Here is a 23,556-nt window from a genome sequence, read left to right as displayed (position 1 = left end):
AACAATTCATTTACCAACTGTGCAGCAAGAAATACGTTGGTGGATGCAATCGCAGTTGCCCGGCACATTTTTGTCAAACGGATACGAACACCCTGTATTTCTCTTCTTTTTCTTTCGAGGAAGTTAGGAGCTACGAACCGCAGTAAAACGATTACACGTGCACGTGGAACGCAATCTCAAAGTTCAACTGACGCGATGCTTGTCCTTGTTAGCGGTGTAACAGGATTACGTAATGACGCCTGCACGGCGTCGTCGCCTGCAGCCGTCGCCGTCACGAGGACGTGGGGCGATGTATGGCGCTTGTCGAGGTATGAATGCTGATGAGAGTTGTATGGACACAGTGAAATAGCACAAATATAGAAATACGTTTAAGCCTTCACGTCACTTGCGTCACAGTATAGCACATACGATCTGGGAGATTGGCCAAGTAAGGCCCATAACCAGTGTCGAAGATAACCAGTGGCGATGGAGGCGAAATGCGAAAACACCCGTGTAGGTGCGCGTTAGGTGCACGCGCATTTAACGTGCACGTTAAAGAACCCCAGGTGGTCCAAATTTGCAGAGTCCCCAATATGGCGTGCCTCATAATGAGATCGTGGTTTTGGCACGTAAAACCCCATAATTTGTTTTAACCAGTGGCACACGTTCGGCCACTCAGGTTGGCTACTAGGCAAGACAGCAGCCAGCACGTAATTAGGGACACAAAAATTTATTAAATTAAATTATAGGGTTTTACGTGCAAAAACCACCACCTAATTATGAAGCACGCCGCAGTGGGGGACTCCGGAATAATTTAGACCACCTAGGATTATTTAACGTGCACTGTACAGTACACGGGGGTTTTCTGCATTTCGCCCCCATCGAAATGCGGCCGCCGTGGCCTAGATTCGATCCCGCGACCTAGTAGGGACGTAAGTTGTCTATATGTATTTCTAAACACATGGCGGCTTGCAAACGAAGAAAGCGGAACCTAGGGGAAGAGGAAAACAAAGTTTTGCTTTAAAGTGACACATAACAGGGTGTCGAACCAAAAAAAGAAAGCAGCGGTTAAGTTCAAGTTATGTTTCAGTGCACTCCAAATAGTATCCAAAGACTGCCTCTCCACATACGTACATCATCCAAGTATAGTAACCCGTAGTGAAGTGGGCGTCCTTCAAGGTGCATTCTAAAATTTTGTGCACCCTTGTTGCTTTGTACCATCGCGTGCCATGGCTCCCACCCTTACTTTTGCGGCTACGGTTTTTTTTTCTACTCGACTACTCCAATCAAACCTGCGATAAGAGAAACCGCATTACTAACTGTCTTAATTGTGGCTACCTGGTGCGCATCAAAATATTTAACTCGGTAGTTTGGGATTGGTAGCTGCTAAGGATTAAGGCGTTGACCGTGAGCGAAAATTTTCTACCAATCACAGCATGGCACGCGCTTCCTTGCAGCCCCGCCAGATGGCGTTCGCATTCGCGGCAGCAGCACATCTTAATAATGGAATGCGACGGGATTCACTGAGCGAGAACCGTAGGTAACGTGCAACTATCAGAAGCGCTTGGGTTTAAAGTGGAAGAAAACATCAACAGATCCGCTGTCGAGATGAGCAAGACACGATTAAAGTACTGGCGGAAAAAAAGCTGGGAAAAGATGGATACGACCTGATCTCTTAAACTCATAGGTAGCGCTACAAGGTAAATTTTTGAAGAAGAAAAAGGATAATGAGAGGTATACAAAAATGCTAGATAAGGAAAATCTATAGTATACCTGAATAAATCAAGTAGGCTAGGTGACTATTTGTTGCCGCCCCGTTTCAAAGGGGATGCCTATAAATAATAATAATCAGCAGCAGCAGCAGCAGCGGGGCCGGTCGCGCAGGGAGAAAGAAAAAAAAGAACCAGAAAGCTCTCCTTCATGCATCGCGTACGCCGCAAGCGTTTCCCGGTAAAGATTGCGGTTGCATAAGCTGCAGTTGCCGGGGAGTGTGAGAAGCAGTCGGGGACCTTTGACCTATTCTTAAAAGGTGACGCATAAGAGTATCCCAAGTTTATCGTGTAGTTTTTTTATGGTTTCCCGCAGCAACCATCCTGTTTACTCATCTCAAAAATCGCCAATAAGGAACACTTTATTTCGCGCAATCAACAAACAATCCTGCTCTTTAAGCATAAAGACGTTAATGGGCAAACATAACACCCGTTATAAGCCCAAAATGGCGCTAAAATGTTCTCGCGAACGCCTGCGTGTGTGCGTACGTGTACGTGCGTGCATGCGTGCGTGCGTGCGTGCGTGTTTTCTGGGACAGCGTTTTTGTTGCACAGACAGTTCTCGCACCAAGCACCCAGTGCTGATATGCACCACAACATTACACTCACAGGTATGCGCAGTCTTTTTGTTCATGATCTCACTTGCATCAGTGGGAAAACTGTCTGGCACCTAACCCGCTTTACTCTACCAGCTGTGAAACCGTTCAACTCATGACTGGAATAACAATGAGCCAAATGCTGCACTAAACAGCGGTTGTCGGCGTTGGTTTGCGCACCACGTTTCGCAATATGGCATCAGGTGCGTAGGCTACGGGTGTGCATATACACAGCCTGATGGTGCATCAAGTAGCTTTCAATACGCTAGGATAATATGGAAAATAATTTGGCAAGAAAGCAACCACATGTTCATCAAGAAGGCAGCAGTACTAAATATGCAAATCAACGCTTCTACAACATTAAGCTGCCACGAATGACAAGTAGGGATAAAGATGCCGGCCAAAACGTTCTGGGGCGGTGGTAGGGACAGCAAGCACAGGAAACGGACGTGCCCGGGCCACTCCGTGATCCGGGCACGTGCTTAGAAGGTTCTAACCGAGAAGTAAACGACGAACGTTGGCGCATTGCGCGGCCTCGAGGCCGTTCAATGTAAAGCATCCGTGTGCATGCAATCATACGCATAGATCTGTTTCATGACTGTCCGAAACTCCGGGCTTGAAGCATATGCTCTTTATCGACCAGTGAAATTGGATTTTTGTGACACGGAGTAAGAAAACGTGGTCAACGTGGAACAAAAAAAAAACGCAGGTCAACCAGTCGAATTCAGTATAACGTGCACAACGTTCTCAATGAAGGAACGCTGTGTTTCAATTTCACTGCGTACGTTAGCGGTATTCACGACAATTTTATCGACATATATATCGACACTTCATCGCCATCGGTAAGAGAAAGTAGCTAGAGCTTGCCAAGTTACCTCATCAGAGCCGTCATGGATTCTGTGTCAGTGACATTGGTGTGGTATCGCCTGAACATGTTTGCCCTCGGTGCCTTGTCGTAGCTGTAGTAATCGCCATACTCTTCCACAAGCGCTGTTTGACCGCTTATCACGAATATGTCCTTGAAGTAGCTGCAAAAAAAAAGAAATCAGAATTAGACTTAATATAAATGGCTGTAATTCGCGGTTATTTATATGAGCGCCGATTACTAATGCTTGATCATTGTGTGCTGGTGATTGGGCAAACTTTCACACAAGTATCTGTCATGGTTTATTGCAAAGTAGGATTTCTAACAATATAACGTTGGTTATTGGCATTCATGTGCCATTATTGCTATTTTTTATTTCTTTACTGTAGGATTGCATATATTTTTCTCCTTACTCCTTGTTCATGTTTTCATGTTTTCGGCCGCGATATAGTGCTGCTGTTTTCGCAATGCTACGTTATTCCTGTATACATATTTCCTTTCTTTATTATAATTACCTTGGCCTTGTGAAGGTGTAGTAAGAGCTAGTCAGGCTGCTTGAGTGCAGCTTTTTATCGAATCATTTTTTAAGTATCATATATGAGAATAAAAACAAGTTCAATTGATATTCCGTTAAAGCTTGTTTCTCAGACCGGCAAAGAACGGCTTCGAAAATCCGTTGGGCATATCCACTCAAAAATAAATATATCTCTCTGCACTAGAGTGCGAATTCGTACACTGCTGATTACCGGTTCCAGTATGAGCTCCCACAAATTTGCTAGTCTTCTTACCTATTTTATTAACGTATTCCCACACGGCACAATATAGCTGGAAACAAGCTAGGAGCAGGACGGCTGCATGCAAGATGCAAACAAGTGGTTTTGGGGAGCAATATTTGCGCTAGCTGGTAATCGTTTTTATTTGACTTGAGCACCGTACTGGATAGGATAGAGAGATAAATCAGGCAACTGCATGTCGTTTTATTTCTGTGTGTCTTTCGCCTTCAGTGCGCTTCTCAGTTGCAGCTGTGCGCGCCACTTGTGGAATTGATCGCTCGTCAGCAAGCTCACATGGTTTTTAGACTGGGCTCTCCGTATTCCTGCATACTTAACATTCTTTCTTCTACAGCCTTTATTAAATTTTAGGGTTCTACTTGCCAAAACCACGATCTGATTATGAGGTACGATGTACTGGGGGACTCCAGAATAATTTGGACCACCTGGGATTCTTTAAGGTGCACATAAATCTAAGTACACGGCTGTTTTCGCATTTCTACCCCATCTAAATGAGGCCGCCGTGGTCGGAATTTGATCCCCTGACCTCGTGCTTAGCAGCCCAACACTATAGCCACTAAGGAGCCACGGCGGGTTTCTACAGCATTTATCCAAGCACACAGACACACCAGAAGAAGAACATCTGGTGAAGACGCGAGACGCGGGGCCAAGTCACTTTCGACAATTAATTCAACGGAGCCTACAGGTGCTCAGTTGGACACAAGAAACGGTGCTGTATGGGCGGACAGACCGAAGTCTCCAGATGGATACTTGCTCCACGCAAGTGAGGTAACGGGCAAGAGAGCAGAAGTGAGAGCACCGCAAGAGTCGTCTTTTCGGGCATGAGCCCGGTCTGACTTCTACAGTACCATGCACAGCCCACCCAAGCCCGGCCCAATGCTCTGCCTGGCCCAACGTGACCAGTGCCAACAATATTCAGCCCCGGCCTGGCTGGGCTAGTCAGCCTTTGAGCCTAAGCAAAGCATGGTGCAGGTTTGTGTATATTGATAGCACCTCCACCAAAAATTTCACGGGAATTACACGTACGTAGAAAGGATTGGAGTGTGTATTTACAGTATGCACAAGGCTGTAAAAACAATAATATGGCAAAAGAACAGCTCGTGAGCATTTTTTTTTCTGTCTCGTCTTGTCAGCGCGTTCATGCAAAAGTGGCTCGAAACATCCTGACTCTGTCTGCTTCTCCGCTGGAGTTGTTGCTCACAACTGAACAGCTCAAATGAAAGAAAATTACATCATCTGTTTGTTTTCCTCGTGTGCTACAGGATCAAATTAACACCTCTGCCGACAATATGGAGCGAAGGCTTATCGTTTAGTCACGTGAGCCGTTTCATTGCACATTTAAATATTCTAGGAATAAATTCAATATAAAATGGAATGTTACAGCTAGTTAACCGGGCGGGAACGCAACAATAACTACGGTGGTCATATTGGACATCTGAATCCCGCAATATCATGCCGCTAGAAGCTCTTCCAGTCACGTAAAATATAAACAGGATACAGACACTGATAATGCTCATCTCCAGTAATACAATTTCATAAAGCAAAGATTTTGTAGCTTTATGTGCATTCACTAAAATTCCGTAAATTTTCCGTAATGCCACCTTATTCTTGGCCAATCTTGCTAAGCGGCTATGCCCTACCGTCCGGAGGGAAATTAGATCAAACCAATTAGTCAGTGATTAAAGGACCAGCTATAGTACCAAAGTTAGGCAGCGTAAGCTCCTTCATAACGATGTGCCTGTACATGGGAAACTACAGCCCGAAGTCTATTCTCTTGACGGTTTTCAGAAGCGCAACGCAGCAATTAGTGCCGTGGTATCATGGCCACGACGCGATGATTTTTTTTCTCTCTCTCTCTCTTTAACCTTGAAAAGCGCACCTTTTTCACTCAGAACGCCGTGAACGTGTTGACAGAGTGTATTCTGATAAACTTCAGTACCTGTCCTCGTAGTTTCAATGGCGTTCCTGCTACCATGGATGTTCTATGTCTTGTTTTTTGTACGCAACTAGTGTTCTCTAGCGAAGCTAAGAGTATTCGTGCTGGCCTAGCACAAAAAAAAGCATGTCACATGCTGTCGATTTTTGGCAATTGCGGTGGCCGCATCAGCCGAGAAGGCTGATGTGGCCAATGTTCAGGCAGGGTCAAGCATTTTACAATTGATAATATTCATTGGTTTCTCAATAGCTTGGGTTCGCCCGCAGTAGGCGCTGGCGGAGTCTGTTGTTACAGGTTTCATAGAGTTAGTTTTGTTTAAAAGTCTCGCGTAACTGATCAGCAATGAAAATGCACTAATTTGGTATTATTTTGCAAGAGTATGCACGCCATGTATCGAAAAACCGCCTTTCTTTTTTAAGCGGATCACCTTTGTCCATTCCCCTTTTTGGGGATTGTGCTGTTTAATGCTGGATGTCGTTTAGCCAATCCCTGCACGAATTAGCTGATAAGCACTGTCCAAGACAGGACTGCTGCCTACGTTAACTATTATGCCCAGCGACTCACAACGCCCTTCCTATATGCTTGTCCCTGCATAGCGCTTTGAAATCACTGCAGAACGAAATCTCGTTGAAATCTCGTCGTTATTCGCGTTTCGTGAGAAACCCTCAGAATACGGTGGACTCTTCGTAACAACGCAAGTGCCAGGCGCTTAGTTCATGTTAGATTGAGAGCGCTGTTAGCAATTGGAGGACGCCAGCAAATCTAGGGTGATTGTGACACCCCGCAGCAGGTCATAGCCCTTTTCCTAAGCACATTCTGCTTCAGCTGATGCAGAATCGACATTTTTGTGATTAGCAATAATATAGTGAAAGGCAGGTGTGTGTGAAATATAACTCCGTCCCCTATGCACCATCATATTTATTAGCGCAATATTTTTTTCCCAAAAGCGCGAGATTTGAACGTGAGAAACCTCTCGCGAGAAACCTGTGATAGTAGGTCCTGTTTGATATGAGAATAATAAGGTCTGCACAAGGTACAAAACAGACCGCGTACTCACGCGACATTGTAGCTGGGCCAATACGTCTTTTTTCGAAGAATGTCACTGACGTCCTTTTGCCGCATTATTCCACTGTAATGAAAAAAAAGTGTTGTTGCAAGTTGCACGAGACATAAGATGTACGTGTACTTACGGCATTTGTTCAAGGATCCACAGCGTGTCGTTCACGATAGCAGTTCCAGGCTTGAACAACTTGTAGTCGACAACAATCCACTGGTTGTTGTACCTGCGAGAATAGCACACATGTTATGTTTTCAGTTCAACATTGGCATATTGCGTAGAAGCTCGAAAGCGAAAAGATTCTTCAAGCGATCCCAACCACCAGCAGTCCCTGCACACAGCGAGAATGTTACATGTGAAATTAGATGAGCAATAATTAAAATAAATATTTTGAATTCGGAAGGGAAGGTAAAAATGACTGCAAGTTGGGATGCTAACGGCCCACCTGCGATTTATCAAGTTAGGTAGCACTCCTCAATTTTGTAACCTTAGTGTCATACTGGCAGTGGTGTTTTGCTGCACAGCTAAAGGGAGAAGATGCCCAGAAAACAGCAGATGCCCGAGCAAGACAGACGCATTCCAATTCGTGCCCATCACCTTTTACCAGGGCGGGACCACTACGAATATCGAGCGAGCAGGCTTGCACTATTAAACCGTACAACGCCTATTAGATGTACCACTTCAGCTATAGCCCAAAAGGGCTGTATTATGTATAAATGAGTAAATAAATAAATCAGTTAAGTATGTAAGCTTCATGATACTTGAATAAAGGCAATCTGACAGTCAGACGCCGCTCTAAGGTTTCAATTCTTCCCTGCCATTGATGAAACAATCAGGTATTATATGGCCGTGGCACAAGTATGTATCACAAGTATGCATTTGTATGTATCAATTTATATTTGCATTTTGACAGTTTTCTCCCCTAGCTGGGTTACTAGGTAGTCTGTGGGCGAATGGGTGGCGCATCGGGCTGCTGTACTGTGAAAACAGGGTTCTAAACCAACCGTCAGACCAACTTGGGCCACTGAGTAGGTGGCAATGTATACATATGTGCCACTATTCAACGAACCTCTTTCAACGCTTACATGGACCACTGTAGATGTGGAACTAGGTATCTACCGCTGTACAATGATATTTATTGAAGTAAGACTTGGAGCATAGGGTATGGTCCGTGTCGGTTTTCAATCAACCTCTTTGTTACCAACTCTGGTCACTGGGTACGTACGAGTGCCGCCCTACAATGACGAAACATATAGCCCAAATTTATCCGATGCTGAGCAGACTAGAACCCTCATCACAAGGGTTTCTGCTGAGCAGACTATAACCCTCATCACAAGGTCGGCAACCCGATGCTTCAGCATGCTGCGCCACAAATGCACTCGATATGTGCTCTAATTTTTCTAGTGTTGCCTGCAATTTATGAAACAACCTGGAGACTAGAAGCGGCGAATTGTCGAAGCAGGTCGCCTGCGATACCAACAAACCTGAATGCTAAGCGGACATTTCATAGTCGTGTCTTAGGCTATTACGGGAAATATACCAGGTTTGTTCAATAAAGGCTGAGACTGATGCTCTGAAATATTTATATCTAAAAATTGCCGCGTATCTGCGTGCTTCGCTGCAAATGTCGTCGAAAGACGATAGTCTTCTGCCGGCCGTACTACATGAGTGCTGGTCTGATCCGCGGCCACCCGTGATGCTGTTCTCGTACCATTTCCGTCCTGGCATGATAAATGCAATGGAGGTTTGCAATGGAGTCGGGGAACGTCGTTCGTCGGCGGCATAGCATGGCATTTTCAGCGCAGCTTAAGAAACTAGGATCTTTAGAGTTACGTATCTATGTATTTTCTATTAAAGGAACACACCTCCTAATACTTACCTAGTGATGTTGCGCCTCAGATATGCGTAATATTTACTTTGTGATCGATAACGTTCACAAGTATGAACAGCCGTACCAGTTTAAGTAGTGTGGGCGGTAAGCAAGTGGTCCAACTTTGGCCGGGTGGCCGAATCGGGTGACAGACAGACAAACAGACAGACAGACAGACAGACCAAATTTTCAGCGTTTAAGTTCCCCAAGAAAGACTATCGTCTTTAAAATTATTTATCGGCACCTGTGTATACCATCCAGTGAAATGCCTGCGTCTCACAATTTATACCACGCCTAGGTAACATGAGTCAAGGCATCTTTCTTAATGATCGCCTCCTGTGTCTTAACTACGCCTTGTTCCGTGTCCAAGTGATGTCCTTTTTTTTTGCCGTGAGGTACATAAAGAAGTCGAAGAACCCGCCGCGGTGGCTCAGTCAGCTAAGGCATTGCGCTGCTGAGCACGAGATCGCGGGATCGAATCCCGGTCACGGCGGCCGCTTTTCGATGGAGACGCAATGCAAAAACTCCCGTGTGCTTGCGTCGTAGTGCACATTAAAGAACCCTAGGTGCCCAAAATTATTCCGAAGCCCTCCATTACGGCGTGTCTCATAATCAGAACTGGTTTTGGCACATAAAATCCCATAAAGAAGAAGGAGACGAAGAGCACTGCTTCTGACACATTAGAAGGAATAAGGGGATCGTTGCGATGCTTCGTGGAACGGTAAAAAAAGAAATTATTTGGCATAAACAAGACGTACTTGAAGGCGCATACACACTAGCGGCAAAACGCGCGCGGTCATAAAACGCAGCTGCGGTAGGGCGGCCACACCAACCGGCGGCGTGCCGCTGCGGCAGTCACGTGCCAGCATACAGTCCTCCTCCCTTCTCGAACAATCCGTTAGCTCCTTCCGCGTGCAGAAGAGGGTGCGACTGTTTTGACAACAAATCTGTGCAGGGGCGGGGCCTCGCCGCGATGACGTATGACCATTTTCTTTTTTTTTCTTCCTCTCTGTTTGGCGGTGTTGGAACGAAGAACACGCTGGCCTGTTGGTGACTAGGCACAACTGTGGCTGCTGTTGAGGGCTCGATGGTATTGCGAAATAAACGCATCACTGTTTTGATGATCCAAATATAATCTCACTATCAGGGAGGGAGGAGGCTACCTGATTGGAGCAGTACTTTTTTATTTGGCGTGTTGCTACGCTGCGCTCCGCGACACCCCAACGACCGCTGCTTCGTCTCGGCGCCCGGCACAGCGGCTTCCGCCGCCGCACCAGGGCACAACCGACTGCGCCGCCAAACAGAGAGGAAAAAAAGAAGAAAATGGTGATACCAAGAAAGAAAAGAAATAAACTTCTTGCCGAGGCGCGATACGAACCCGCGTACCCCCGGTCCCAAAGCGAGCGTCGTAACCACTAGGCCATACAGCCACGCTTCCGTAGCTTGCATTCATGCGAACCACATGATTGCGTTCGAGGCGTCGTCGTCTTCACCCCCCAAAAAAGAAAACGGTGATACGTCATCGAGGCGAGGCCCCGCCCCTGCATGGATTTGTTGTGAAAACAGTCGCACCCTGCAGACGATAGTCCGAAACAAGTTTCCGGCTGACACCGAACACGAGTATGAAACGAGCGGTCGGGAGGGCCCGCATGAAACCAGTTGCCCGCGCGCACATCACGGAAGCGGCGGTTCTGATTGGTCTCCTTCATCCGCGGCACGCGGCAAATCGCAAGAAATCGGTCCGGGACCGATACCTGCCGCGGCAAGAATAAGCTGCCGTGCGGCTGCTTGCGCGGCGCGCGTTTTGCCGCGGTCGGCGCACAGCGCGCGTTTATCCGCTAGTGTGTACGCGCCGTAAGACATCGGAGGAAATTGTTGGCATATTTTAGGGGCAGATATCTCGAAAATTATGCTAGTTAGGCTCTGGCTAGGAAAGTATGAATTTACCACTTACCGGCTTCAATTGCGACACGTGGCCGAAAGTGACCCCTAAAATTAATTATCACTTTCTAAGTATTTAGTGAAATTATCACCAAAATTATTCTTGCTCCTAATGTCTGCCTAGCCATGTAGCCTACCTGCAAAAACAGCATGAGCACAGGTATGACTGCATCAATTAAAAAAGAGTTCCGCATTTAAGGAAACACCTGATATTTACTCCTTTGTGAAAAATATGTTCAGCTGTGTTCCATCCTCTAAGAGGTACGTTCATCAACAAGTACATTATCGCAACACTGATGATAATCACAAATACAAGTTATAATAAAAAGAGCTAGAAAAAGATTGTAGTGCATAATGGAGCACTGTACTGGGAAGCCATATATTCGACACTGACGTAAAGAACTAAGGCATGACAGCTCGCAAAATTTACACGAGAACATCGCGAATGCCTAGCTAGCTAATAAAGGCCGCTATGACTCACACAGCTTTTTCTTTTGCAATTGCCACAAGGCACGAGAAAACCAGTACTAGGAAACTATCCCACAGAGCGGAAGCGATAAATACCCAGCATTGCCGCCGTTCCCGAGGCATGTGCAAAAATGCATAGATTCGTCGGCCTTAGGAACACGGCCAGAAAAATCTCACGGGCTGACGATTTCATTCTCGGCCGAGTGCGTTTGGACATCGAAGCAACCACCCAATGTACCATCGCAACTGGGATCGCAATAGCAGCTGATCACTATGCATGAGGCATAGCTGCAGAACGTCGAGCAGATCTAGCCACATATCGGGGAGATGCAAAGGCGCCCACACAAGCGCAATTCTTATACAGGCCGTGCAATGACAGGCTATGTACCTGGCAAGCCATACTCACGTGCCGCTGTTTTTCTTCGCGAATATGTCAACCCATTCGCGTCCGGACGTAGCAAGCCTTGTCGCCACCATCGCGCGCACCCAGGTTAGAGGCGACGCTTCTGGATCAAGCAGCAGCCACAGATCCGGGTTGCTGTTCTCGATCGACGTCTCTGTCACGGCCTGCCAGGGTTTGGATAATGGACAGTTTCAGCAGAGTGCTCCTAACGTACCAACTGCGCTAACTTCTCAAGCGCTAAGGTGCTGCAGAAGACTACACCAATTTTGGATTTTTCATCCCTTAGCATTCCTAGGGTATTATATGCACGTGGCACAAGTATCTCTATTTGTATGTATCAATTTATGTTTGTATTTGACAGTTTTCTCCCCTAGCTGGGTTACTAGGTAGTCTGTGGTCAAGTGGGTAGCGCATCCGGCTGATGTACTGTGAAAACAGGGTTCTAAACCAACCGTCAGACCAACTTGGGCCACTGAGTATGTGCATACATATGTGCCACTATTCAACAAACGCCTTTCAACGTCTACATGGACCACTGTAGATGTGGAACTAGGTATGTCCCGCTGTACAATGATACTCATTGATGCCGACTGGGAGCACTGGGTATTTGCCACTTGGTCCGTGTCGGTGTTCAATCAACCTCTTTGTTACCAACTCTAGTCACTCGGTACGTACGAGTGCCGCCCTACAATGACGAAACATATAGCTTAAGTTTCTCAGATGCTGACCAAGAATAGAGCCCCCATCACAAAGATTTCTCAAGGTCAGCAACCCGATGCGTCAGCAGGCTGCGCCACAAATGCACTTGATATGTGCCGCTTTTTGATGAACGTCTCTTATGCCAACGCCGTACCGAGCTGCGCCATAAATGCAATGGTTATGTGCCACTCTTCAAGGAACCTTTCGAGAACTTGTGTAACTGTGTACCTGCCACTGGGTGTGCGGCATGCGAGGGAAATATTCTCAGCGTTCACCACGCTTCTCGTCTCGGAGGCCTTGAGCGGATATCTTGGAAGCGCCACTAGATGACGCAGCATTTCGGGAAAAAAGCGTGACAGGAGCCGAGCTGCCGCATGACAAGCTTCTCAGCGTTTGCACGCACCTGCGTGCCTTGCATTTCGGAGGCCATGTGTAGGCTTCGTGGCGGGCCCACTAGATGGCACCAATTGTTGTCAGGGAAGGAACCTCTCGCCATCTTGTATCACTGTGTATGTGCCAGTGGGTGTGCTGTTTAGGAGCGAACAAAAGTTTATGAGCATGACAGCTAGCAAAACGGGTTTCCTCGGAGGTTCTCGCTGATTACCTGGATTGATATGTACGCTGGTAAGGCACATCGAAGGTCACAAGGTGACAGCTTAATATAACTCAAGACTAGACATACACAATAACACGTTGTGTGTGTGTTATGTATCGACAATGTGCCGACTTGACTCGCCTCATATCGCGGGCATAGCGGGCATAGCTGTGGGCATAGCTGTGGTAGCGCGTCAAGACCCGTCGGCTATAGCGAAGTTCGAAGCTTAGTAACGACATGATAAGAAGCTTCCCTATCCCAAACACCTGCTGAACCCTCTGCGGAAAACGCGAGAACATTTCACTCGTCCTCAACACGCTGTTCGCCGCGCACAATCCAGCGCGATTGCACACAGCAGCAAGGCGCCTAACAAAACACGGCGCTGTGATCGCAAAATGGCGGCGCCTTCAATTAAACGGTCTATGTTCAGACAATGGTCTATATATACAGGGTGTTTTTTTAGCTCCACCAAATTTTTTAAGTTAGAAAAATATATCTTGGTCACGTTATCTTTATCATTCGAGTGTATGGATTGGCGGCCTCTAGATACAGAGCAATTTCGGCACTTAGGTGCGTAATTAGCGAAGTTACACTAATTAACTTTCTAATTATCAACAATAGCCTGCTACAGCAAATAAATACTTTGGGGCCCGTCCTCGACACTACCTATCCCAACGATCAAATTTTGAATAGCGGAGTTCATGTGGGAGCTACGCGAACAATTAGTTCCCCTTGGTAGGCTAATTGAAACCGAAACTGGCAGCAAAAAGAGCGTCTGTGTCGTCGATGTCACCGCCCCCCTGCGTTTCGTCACGTCTCTGAGGTAAGCGCCGGTCCGGCCCCGCGAGCACTAGCGTTAAGGCTGTTTCACATGGTGCGATTTTGCACTGCGATTTTCGCAGCTGCGATTTTCGCAGATGCGAAATTCGCAACGGCCATTTCACATGGGGCGATGTCAACAATGCGATTATGCGACGCCCAGGGTTGCTTGCTGCCAGATTTTGTCGCACACGCCGCATAAATCCGTTTAATGTAATGATAAAGACGTGTGCGTTATAATATAATTGACCTATCTTTATTAGGATCAAATAATACGTGCGTTTTGTAATTTAAAAACGCTTCAAAGTTTAGAATTGTTTTGGAGTGCGCAACAGCGGTTTGTGAAGTTCAATACGAGGAGAAATGGCGGACGTAAACAGCTGTTCGCAGGTCGTCGTTCAGCGTTGTGTGCTGTCTCGTGTGTGTTTTATGCCTGTGTCGTTCTACCTACGGTTAAACAAATTACAAGAGGACCTATCAACAAGCCCCTATAGCTGTTGTCATCGCATATGCAGTATTCGGGATTCGGCGGAGTCGTCATGTCAACGCAGAGACCCTCGCGCTACCCGTGATTAACGTCAGCTTCTGAAAAACGGATGTGTGTGTGTATTGCTCGTGATTGCGCATTAGTGGTTCCTGCTCCTAGCAATATTCTTGCACAAAACTTAGCAGCAAGCACCAACCCAAAAGCTCACGTCTGCCCCTGAACAAAGACGCAAATGATCTGTGTGTAATTACTGAACGTGCAATGGAATTTGTGTTGTGAACGTTTATCTTAGCGCCAGCGTGGCTCGTCCGTCTCGGCGCCTGTGCTGTAATTATTCATACAAGTGCTCTCTGAATATTTCGAAAGGAGTAAAAGCCGACACCACATTTTTTTAGGAGCTGCAGTCACTTGTGTACGTAGTATCGTATCATGCTGGCAGACATGGGCGTCGTCTATTTTCTCGTCCTGTTTCTTGCGCTGTTAGTGTGTTCTGAATCTGTATCAAGAAGCTTAAGTTAATATGCTGCAGTACGTAGCGCAGCCGCGTAGCCACACGGCTAACATTAAAATACCTTGTTAGGAGTACGTTTGTTTGTTTAATAACAAAATCGAACGCTAAAATTTTGTATTCATGGTGGCAAGTGTAAGGTAAGAAGCTATCGAAACTATCCGCTAATGGCATGCGTGTGCTTCTACCTGCTTCAGCACATTATCCTTAAAGTGAGGCTGACTACCCCTGATAACCAAAAACATGCAACTGGAGCAGGTGCTATGATTCCTTTCCTGGAAATGAAAGCCAGCATCCCAGTGTGTTAAGCTAGTCATGTACTTAACCTATATTAGACCAATGTTAGAGCATGCTAACTGGAGTCATTTCAAACTGGGTTATTTGACCAAAATAAGAAAGTGCAAGGAAAGTGTCAAGGTACAGTCTAATCTGGTATTCCCGAACCTATTGTATTAGCAAAACTTTATGCCTCCCTGAATTGCCTGCATTAACCCAATGCTTAAAACAGGGGAAGCTGATTCCCTTTCTTGCTGTTGAAAAGCTGCTAGTATCTCAATAACAGACCACTTATGTTCTGAGAGAAAGTGAGGGGCACTGACAATATCTCTAATCTTTTGTATGAGCCTTCACCTTGAACGAAAATGGAATAAAAATATTTACCTTTGCAAGCCTCAGAATCCAAACATTCTCAAAATCTTGAGGAGCCACATTAAATTTTTGAAATACAGACAATAAAAAGTGTGCCTAAGTACAAGTGCACACTGAACACACTTGAGTGGTTGAGTGGCCAGCTGCGAATGCAAAAGCGCCCATAGCTGCTACCTCGAGGTAACTGCTAGGTTGCACGTGTGTTTCTCCTATAGCCCATGTACCTGGGCAAGGGGAATGGTTATGCGTAGTCCTGTGCTTTTTCTTTTTTTTTCAATAGGTGGTGGCTAGCTGATTCCATCTGTATGTATTTATCATTTGTGTGCATCTTATGTGCATGTGTTTGTGTCATGTTCTGATTGTTATACATGCAGTGATGCAAGAATCTTTTTTTAATATATTTCACTACAGTCATTTATTAAACTTTGTGTTGAAATGTACAAAATGTGGCCACCCAGTAATGGTTAGGACAGACAGCAGGATTGGCAAAAAATATGATGCAGATCCAATGCACTTGCTTGAATCGACATGAGGCGAAGCTTTCACGCAACGGTCAGTTGAACTCTAGAAAACTAACTGCAGTGTTTACAGTTGTCCTTAATTCACCCGATGCAACACGTACTCATAGACAATGTTTGCTTATTCACCGCACAGGTCACATAATGTAATGCATACATAGCACGGTGAACTCACTCAAACGTCGGCTCACTAAAACTTCGAACTAACCGTGAGTCTGAGTTCGTTTCAGCCTGACTGAGTCGAATTTTGGTGAATGCGAGTAAGAGCAAGCTCAGTTGAGTAAACTTTCAGTGAATATTGTCATGTGGTAGTCTGGGAAAGCTGATCCAAGTATAATTTTAGTGAATATGAGTCAAAGCAAGCTCGGCAAGTAGATTTTTGGTGAATATGACTCAGTGCAAGCTCACCTGAGTAGAATTTTGATGAATATAAGTCGGAGCAAGCTTGGCTAAGTAGATATTTGGTGAATATGACTCGGTGCAAGCTTGCCTGAGTAGAATCTTTGTGAATATTAGTCAGATCAAGCTCGGCCAAGTACAATTTTGGTGAATATGAGTCGGAGCAAGCTCGGATAAGTAGAATTTTGGTGAATATGACTGAGCAAGCTCGATTGAGTAATGATGGGATATGGTTATATGAGTTTATGCAGTAATACATGTAAGTGCAGACTCATTAGCAACATTGCCTCCATCTTGATGGGCTATACCTACGCCTCGTGATGAGTCTGCACACTTTATGAGCTGTGGACATGCAAGACCCAGCCACATTTGAAAAGATGCTATCATTCATACGAATGAATGCAACCGGCTGACTTCACTGCACAATTTTGATCTGCTTTTGTTTAATGAGTTATCTACTGCTTATAAAAACAAGGTGTTCGCCTGCTTTTCGCATTATTGCATGTGTTTTACAGGAAGTAGAGACAGAGAAGCAAGAAAAGGCAAGGATGTTTATGGCTAAGTAGTTTCTTAGAGTACTGCGATATGTTACAACCAGCATAAACAAAAGTAATTCGATGCACTGAAATAAGCGAAATGTGCAATCACCTTTTAATGTGAGGGTTAATACAGATGCAGTAAGGATACAAAGTCTGCAACGCACTGAAGGTTTATTGGTTTTTTTATTCAGGAAAAAAATGATGCATCAGAAAAATTAGAAAAAAAAACTGTTTAAATATTGCTTCGAAAATAAATTGGCAATACTGCTTATTCCCAGTCAAAGCGTGAAATATGCTATTGTAGAACATTCATTACGATATCCAGTTTGCACGTTCGCTTTGCGTCTCGCAGCGGAAGTAACAGAACCTTGAAATGAGATGATTCATTGGGGAAAATGCGCATGAAAGCCCTAACCAACCAACTGCAACTAAATGGTCGCGCATATAGCGTGACCAAGCATTTGGTCACGCTATACGCGCGACCACAGCATTTGTCCGTAGTTGCATATTCTTTAAATTGTTCCGTCCATAAAAGCATACGGCGATAAAACTGTGGCGTTTTCGTATATCGCGACTTGTCTCCAGAACCAGAAAATTGGGACGACATCCGAAGGCCATGCCTTCCCGTGAGGGACACCTCGTAGCATTTACCAACTCGCAGCGCGTGTGAATAACGGAAAATCACGCAAAAGTACGTACTATCAGCACCCGAAGCCAACCTAAAAAACAGCGTCGCCAGATTAGCAACGTAGCGTGTCAACAAACTCGTAGAAATCACAGAACCAAATCTGACCGAGTTTTTATCTGCACTGTTCGCGTGTCGGTGCTGATGTTACGTACCGATTGCGCAATCCAAGGCTCCACTCAATTAGTTGCACTGTTCGAGGCTCGTTGATCCAATATTTATAGACAAAAAAGTATCTATAGACGTTGCGTTGACCGACCGCCGCCATTTTCCAAAACAGACCGCGAAATACCTCTCGGCGCAATTTCGACGGAAAAATCGCAGCGATTGCTGCGACGTTGCGACGCTGCGACCAACCGGTTGGTCGCAGCCGAAAATCGCAGAATCGGCCCTGCGACTGCGATTTTCGTCGCATGCGACGGAAATCGCACTTCCGGTGCGATAATCGCAGTGCAAAATCGCACCATGTGAAACGGCCTTTATCTCCGTGATATCTGCGACGTTCGCAGTCGACGCTACAGACTGATATGACGCCGTGCCTGCAATATCTAAAAGCCCAAGGAGCGGGGTTGACGCTACAGCGCAACGTTGCGCTCGACGGAATGACGAAGTAAATTTGGCAGCCCGCCGGCATTGGAGCGCTAGGCCAACGCCGCAGACAGCAAGGAGACAACGCAAGGTGCTCTTTGGGCCGGGTCGGCGGTGACGTTGGAGACGTGACCAAAGGCGGGGGGGGGGGGGGGGGGGGGCATCGACGACACAGACGCTCTTTTTGCGGCCAGTTTCGGTTTCAAGGAGCCTGCCAAGGGGAACTAATTGTTCGCGTAGCGCCCACATGAACTTCGCTATTCAAAATTTGATCGTTGGGATAGGTAGAGTCGAGGACGGGCCCCAAGGTACGCATTTGCTGTAGCCACCTATTATTGGTAATTAAAAAGTTGATTAGCATAACTTCGTTAATTACGCATGTAAGTGCCGAAATTGCTCTGTATCTAGAGGCCGCCAATCCGTAACTCGAATGGTAAACATAACGTGACCAATATTTACATTTTTCTAATTCTAAAAATTTGGTGCAGCTAAAAAAAACACCCTGTATATATATCGTAAGCAGACAACAAACAATGACACAAAGGGCAGCAAGGGGACAATACTTGTAGTTCCTAATAAATGCAAGAAATGGTACATCGACAGAAACGAAAGTGCATGAGAAAACAACTGGCCGCAGGTGGGATACGAAGCCGCGTCTTCGCATTACGCATGGAATTATGTTACCGATTCAGCTGCCGCGGCATCTTTTTTCCATCCACTTTCCGGGGTATGTTTATCTACTGAACTAACCCTCGAACTGTTAGCCAGCGCCACCATTCACGGCCTTGGCGGCGGATGTGGATCATCCTTTCTGCCGCAGGCGTCGTCTTTAATACAATTAAGAACTACAATAATTTCCCCTAGCGGTCTTTGGTGTCCTTGTTTGTTGGCTTCTTATGATACTGACACGTGTACTTGTTTATCTTTCACCGTTTACCACTTTCCACCAGCTAACAGTTAAACATTATCGCTCGGCGCACAACGCGCCTGCATGTATCGGAAGTTTCTCGAACGTTATCGATGCTTCTACCCGTTGTCTGTTGTCACCGACACCTATGTAATCTGATTGTATGAGCGAGACGAATTGTCTAGTACTTTCTGGAAGACACGCGGGCACCGGGGATTACTCTGGAACCTTCTATGACTCATGTATAAAAGCCGACGCGTTACACCGCTGATCAGATTTAGACGATCACCGACTGTGTTCGCCACTATCGTTGCGCTTCGAATGTAACTTGCTTTTGTGGGCACAGGTTCGCCCAATAAAGAATCAGTGTCGTCATTCACAGTTTTAGGACTGCTTTCTTCACCGTCACTACTACGTGACAATATGACCAACAAAAATCGGGCCCCTGGGTTTCCTCTCTCGTCGTTCATATATATATATATACACGGTCGCGCAGCACGCTGACTTCGTGGTGGTATCATCAGATAGCATAGCGTGTTAAGAGAAGAAGCGCTAGAGAAGAGCCAGTCTGCAAACACGCATCCCACATCACGCCCTTCGGCGGTAGTTAAAGCCCCTATATATAAAAAGTAGCGCCATCCACTTCCCTCCTCCACCGTTCCACTATCGCGCTCGGCGCGACCAGCGCGATCGAGGCGCGATATCGATAGTGGCGCCGCCTGCGTCGGGCCTGCCGTGGCAGACGACAGCAAACGCGCTACCAGAGGAAATCCGAGGAAAACTTCGATCGCGCCCTGCGGAGACGTTTTTGAGGCGCGATTTTGATTCGTCAGTCAGTAACTGGTCTTAATAATGCTGTTTTGGAAGTAGCAACGCGACGATGCGAGACGGCGCAAATATCAAGTCTGCAGCAAGCGTTTGCGCACGCCGGATGGTAAACAAAATAAGCCTTTTGCCCTCGCCTTGTCAGTTGCGGCAACTTAAGGCGCAGCAGCATGCTATCACAACGAAGTTCTTGTCCCTAAACGTTTGATCCGTTTGTCCGTACAGCACTTTCGTCGCACAGGCCCGAGAATGGCAGTCGGAGCACGCTGGAAAGAAAAAAATATACAAAAGCGCAACGCGTGCTTCCACGTGACACGGATTGGCCAATGGGTGAGCGGAGGAGGCTGGGGCGACAGGAGGCGGCTAGGAGGAAACGCCGGGGTGAACGCGGTGGCGGCAAGATCTAAGAATGGCGCTACTTTTTATATATAGGGGCTTTAGGCGGTAGTGCTACGCTGTGTCGCTGCATGGTTTCCGTGCGAATCGCGTTAACGTCGACATGACCCACTGTGGTTGCTTAGCGGCTACGTTGTTGAGCTGCTAAGCACGAGGTCGCGGGACCGAATCCCGGCCACGGCGGCCGCGTTTCGATTGGGACGAAATGCGAAATTAACCGTGTGCTTAGATTTTGATCCACGTTAAAGAACCTGAGCTGGTCCAAATTATCCCGGATATTGATTAACCAACACGGACATTGATGTGGCCTGTTCACAGCCTCACGTCGGCTGTATGGTAGCATTTACCTCATCGAAGGACATCGTTTCCTCTTACCAGACCGGCTGATGTCAGGTAGAAGTCATCCAAGGAAACCAGCTTGCCAGCGTAGGAGGACATGCTTATCGTGTGGCCGGGGATTATATCACCTGTAATATAGGCACAGGCTCAGTATACGCAAAACAATACTGGCCGCTGCCTCAGTAATGATGCTGGAAAACATGAGGTTTTGATAAGAAACCATGGTATTGCGCATTTGCCTGCGCATTGTCGAGTTTACATGTGTGCTCCGCAGCTTCGGAGGATCAATATTCTGGACAGAAGCGAAAATTTCAGCGTCATATCGCTGATACGAGCTTTTTATATTGCCTCGAGGGGGAATGCATATGTTAGTAAAACTTCTATTTCTCTGTTTAGCGGCTAGCAAACGTTCATGCGCGGCATGTTCCGTAGACATAAACGTCATGCTCATATTCCAGTGGGTTTGTTTTTTCCTTGCTGCATTGGGCACACTCTGACTGAAATACTACTTAGTTGAAAGTTTGCCCTTTTCCATGTCTATACCCTCTTGTTCTTGTCTGTGTTTGGCGCAGCGTCTGTTCTCAACTTGTATACACAAACATTTTCAAAAGTGCCGGCACCTTCCCTGTATAAAAGATCTATGTTGACATGTGCGTGTTTCGGCTTATTTCATCACTTTTTCCGTAGTTTCTTTTTCTCTATATCAACCCTCGTTTCAAACAATAAATTTCCGTTCGCAGTAAGCGCTTGTCCTCTTCTTTTTCTGTTCCTTCTCGCTTGTTTCACTCTGCACTAGAGCACTGCACGGGCCGATTTTTGCGGCCCGGGCCCGGCCCGGGCCCGTTTTTACATTGTGCGGCCCGCCCGATCCCGATCAAAACTTTTATGGCGAGACCCGGGCCCGGCCCGGGCCCGGAAATAATCTACGTTACCCGCCCGGCCCGGCCCGCCACCCCTTTACCTTAAGCCCGAGCCCGGTCCGAGCCCGGCTCGCAACCGGCTCGAACCCGGCCCGAGACCGAAAAATACATGTTTTTCAGAGTTGAGAAGCCCGAGAATAACTCGCACAAAGCCCGAGCCCGGCCCGGGCCCGCGTCAAAAAACCCGAGCCCGGCCCGGGCCCGGGTCAAAAAGCACACGCTGTGCCCGAGCCCTGCCCGAGCCCGTGAAAAAGTTGCAGTGGCTTAGCTCAGCTATGCCAGGATATACGTAGCGTTAGCAAAGGCTCAGCTGATTATTCTTAGCTTTCCTGGTTGTCTCCTACGCTCAACCCCTAATTGCCAGGCAACTATGTCGGGATCCGATGAGTCAAGCTTCTCCGTTCTTCTGCGCTGTTGAGCAGCATTTGCGCTCTCCTTCTCCATGGCTATACCACACTGGCAAACGCCAGTCAGAAGCGCAGCGGCTCCAGCGGAGTGTCAGACGGTGACTGCACAGCGAGCGCGCGCCGGCGCCAGTGCGTCTACCACGGCTACGACGTCACTCCTCTGGAATGCGCAGACCGGCAGCGGTGAGTCGCGCGCGGCGGCGGCGGAGTGCGCGAGAGGTGCCGGCTCCGGTGGCTCCGGTGCGCAAGCCGTGTGACATCACTGATCCTTGCGCATGCGCAGCACGGCTCTTGATGTGCCGCGCGAAACGGGCTTGGCTAGGCCAGTGTAGCTAACGCTACAAAAACTGCTCTACCCGGCCCGGCCCGGCCCACGGGCCGGGCCGGGCCCGGGCTTTCGGGTAAGCCCGAGCCCGTGCAGTGCTCTACTTTGCACCACCAATCTGTACCTACAGTCTTCCCATACACTCGAGACACGAGATACCGATATTTGTAAAAGTACCGAAGCGAACAATCACCTTGCTGAGACCTACATGTGTATCCAGCGTCTGCGAAAGCACTGAAAACCTAGCCGAAACGTTGTCGGTGGTTGCAGTTTCTATACGTATTAACTTCAGAAACGTAATCGACACCGTAAAACTCCATCAATTTGCGGCTCCAGTTCGTGAATTGAGGACGTTTGCATATCACCATAATGAGCATCAACCTGATACCTCCTCCATCGTTTAATACTTCGAATGTTATTCCGTCTTCATCAGAAGCCTTTTCCCGAGTCATGTCTTGCAATGCCCTTCTAACTTCATCGCTCGTTATACAAGGAGCCTCTGTATCCTGTTCATCATTACTTCAAATGAAAGTAGCTTAATTGGCTGCTCTGGGTACTGTGCAGGGTACTGTACTGTTTGCATATACGTGGCTACTAAATCTGTCAAATTACAAGATGTTTGCTGTTGTCAAAACCACCGCAGCACTGCTAACACGATGATTCATTACACAGAGAATGCGATCGTCCCCTTGGTGGAACAGCACCCTCAAAATTGAAATAAATTTAATTGAGTTTATTCTGCAACAACAAAAAGGTTGCGAGGATGACCAGGCAAAAAGCTGCAAGTAACAGCTTGAGGGGAACCTGGTCACCTCATGCACAGGGCAGCTTCACAGCGATTACGCAGAAGCAGATCTTATACATAATGCATAACCTTCATACTGAAGGAAAGAGCAACCACGGTCACAATTAATAAACAAAAGTATCGTGGAAACATTTCCGCGATACTTCCACGTTTGTGGAAACATACAAAACATTCGCGCTGCCATCTAATTTCAAGGTTCTTGCCACAACAAGCCAAAAAGACTCGCTTGACTGTAAAGCATCTCGACAAAAGCAAAAATCAGAACCAAGTGTTCTTTAGCGATCATTTAATTCGGTGAAACAAAGTGCTCTTTTCTGAAGCTTTGAAGCTCAAGAATTTCTCTGGACTGAACAAGGTGTCATATATGCAAGTAAATATGCGACCAGCGCTGTCTATTAGATGACAACACAGGTCGACTTGCGCGTTATCATGTAATACCAGGTTTCAACGACAAAAAAGAAAAGGCTAAAAC

The 23,556-nt window shown here is 46.8% G+C and overlaps 1 protein-coding gene across 1 annotated transcript in view; it reads right to left on the bottom strand.

Annotated features, from left to right (window-relative positions):
• LOC119466436 (putative phospholipase B-like 2) overlaps positions 1 to 23,556 on the bottom strand; it is an 88,485-nt gene that overhangs the window by 17,433 nt on the left and 47,496 nt on the right. Inside the window, exons 6-10 of the mRNA XM_037726947.2 lie at positions 20,664 to 20,755; positions 11,679 to 11,839; positions 7,127 to 7,219; positions 6,994 to 7,065; positions 3,220 to 3,372 (exon numbers count right to left, since the gene is read on the bottom strand). Of these exons, the coding sequence (XP_037582875.1) occupies positions 3,220 to 3,372; positions 6,994 to 7,065; positions 7,127 to 7,219; positions 11,679 to 11,839; positions 20,664 to 20,755 (571 nt within the window). The remainder of the gene's footprint in view (positions 1 to 3,219; positions 3,373 to 6,993; positions 7,066 to 7,126; positions 7,220 to 11,678; positions 11,840 to 20,663; positions 20,756 to 23,556) is intronic.

The sequence above is a fragment of the Dermacentor silvarum genome, chromosome 10, assembly GCF_013339745.2.
Source record: "Dermacentor silvarum isolate Dsil-2018 chromosome 10, BIME_Dsil_1.4, whole genome shotgun sequence".
In the NCBI taxonomy this organism is placed as follows: domain Eukaryota; kingdom Metazoa; phylum Arthropoda; class Arachnida; order Ixodida; family Ixodidae; genus Dermacentor; species Dermacentor silvarum.
Note: the sequence above shows the minus strand (reverse complement) of the source record. Positions and strands in the feature narration are given on the sequence as shown.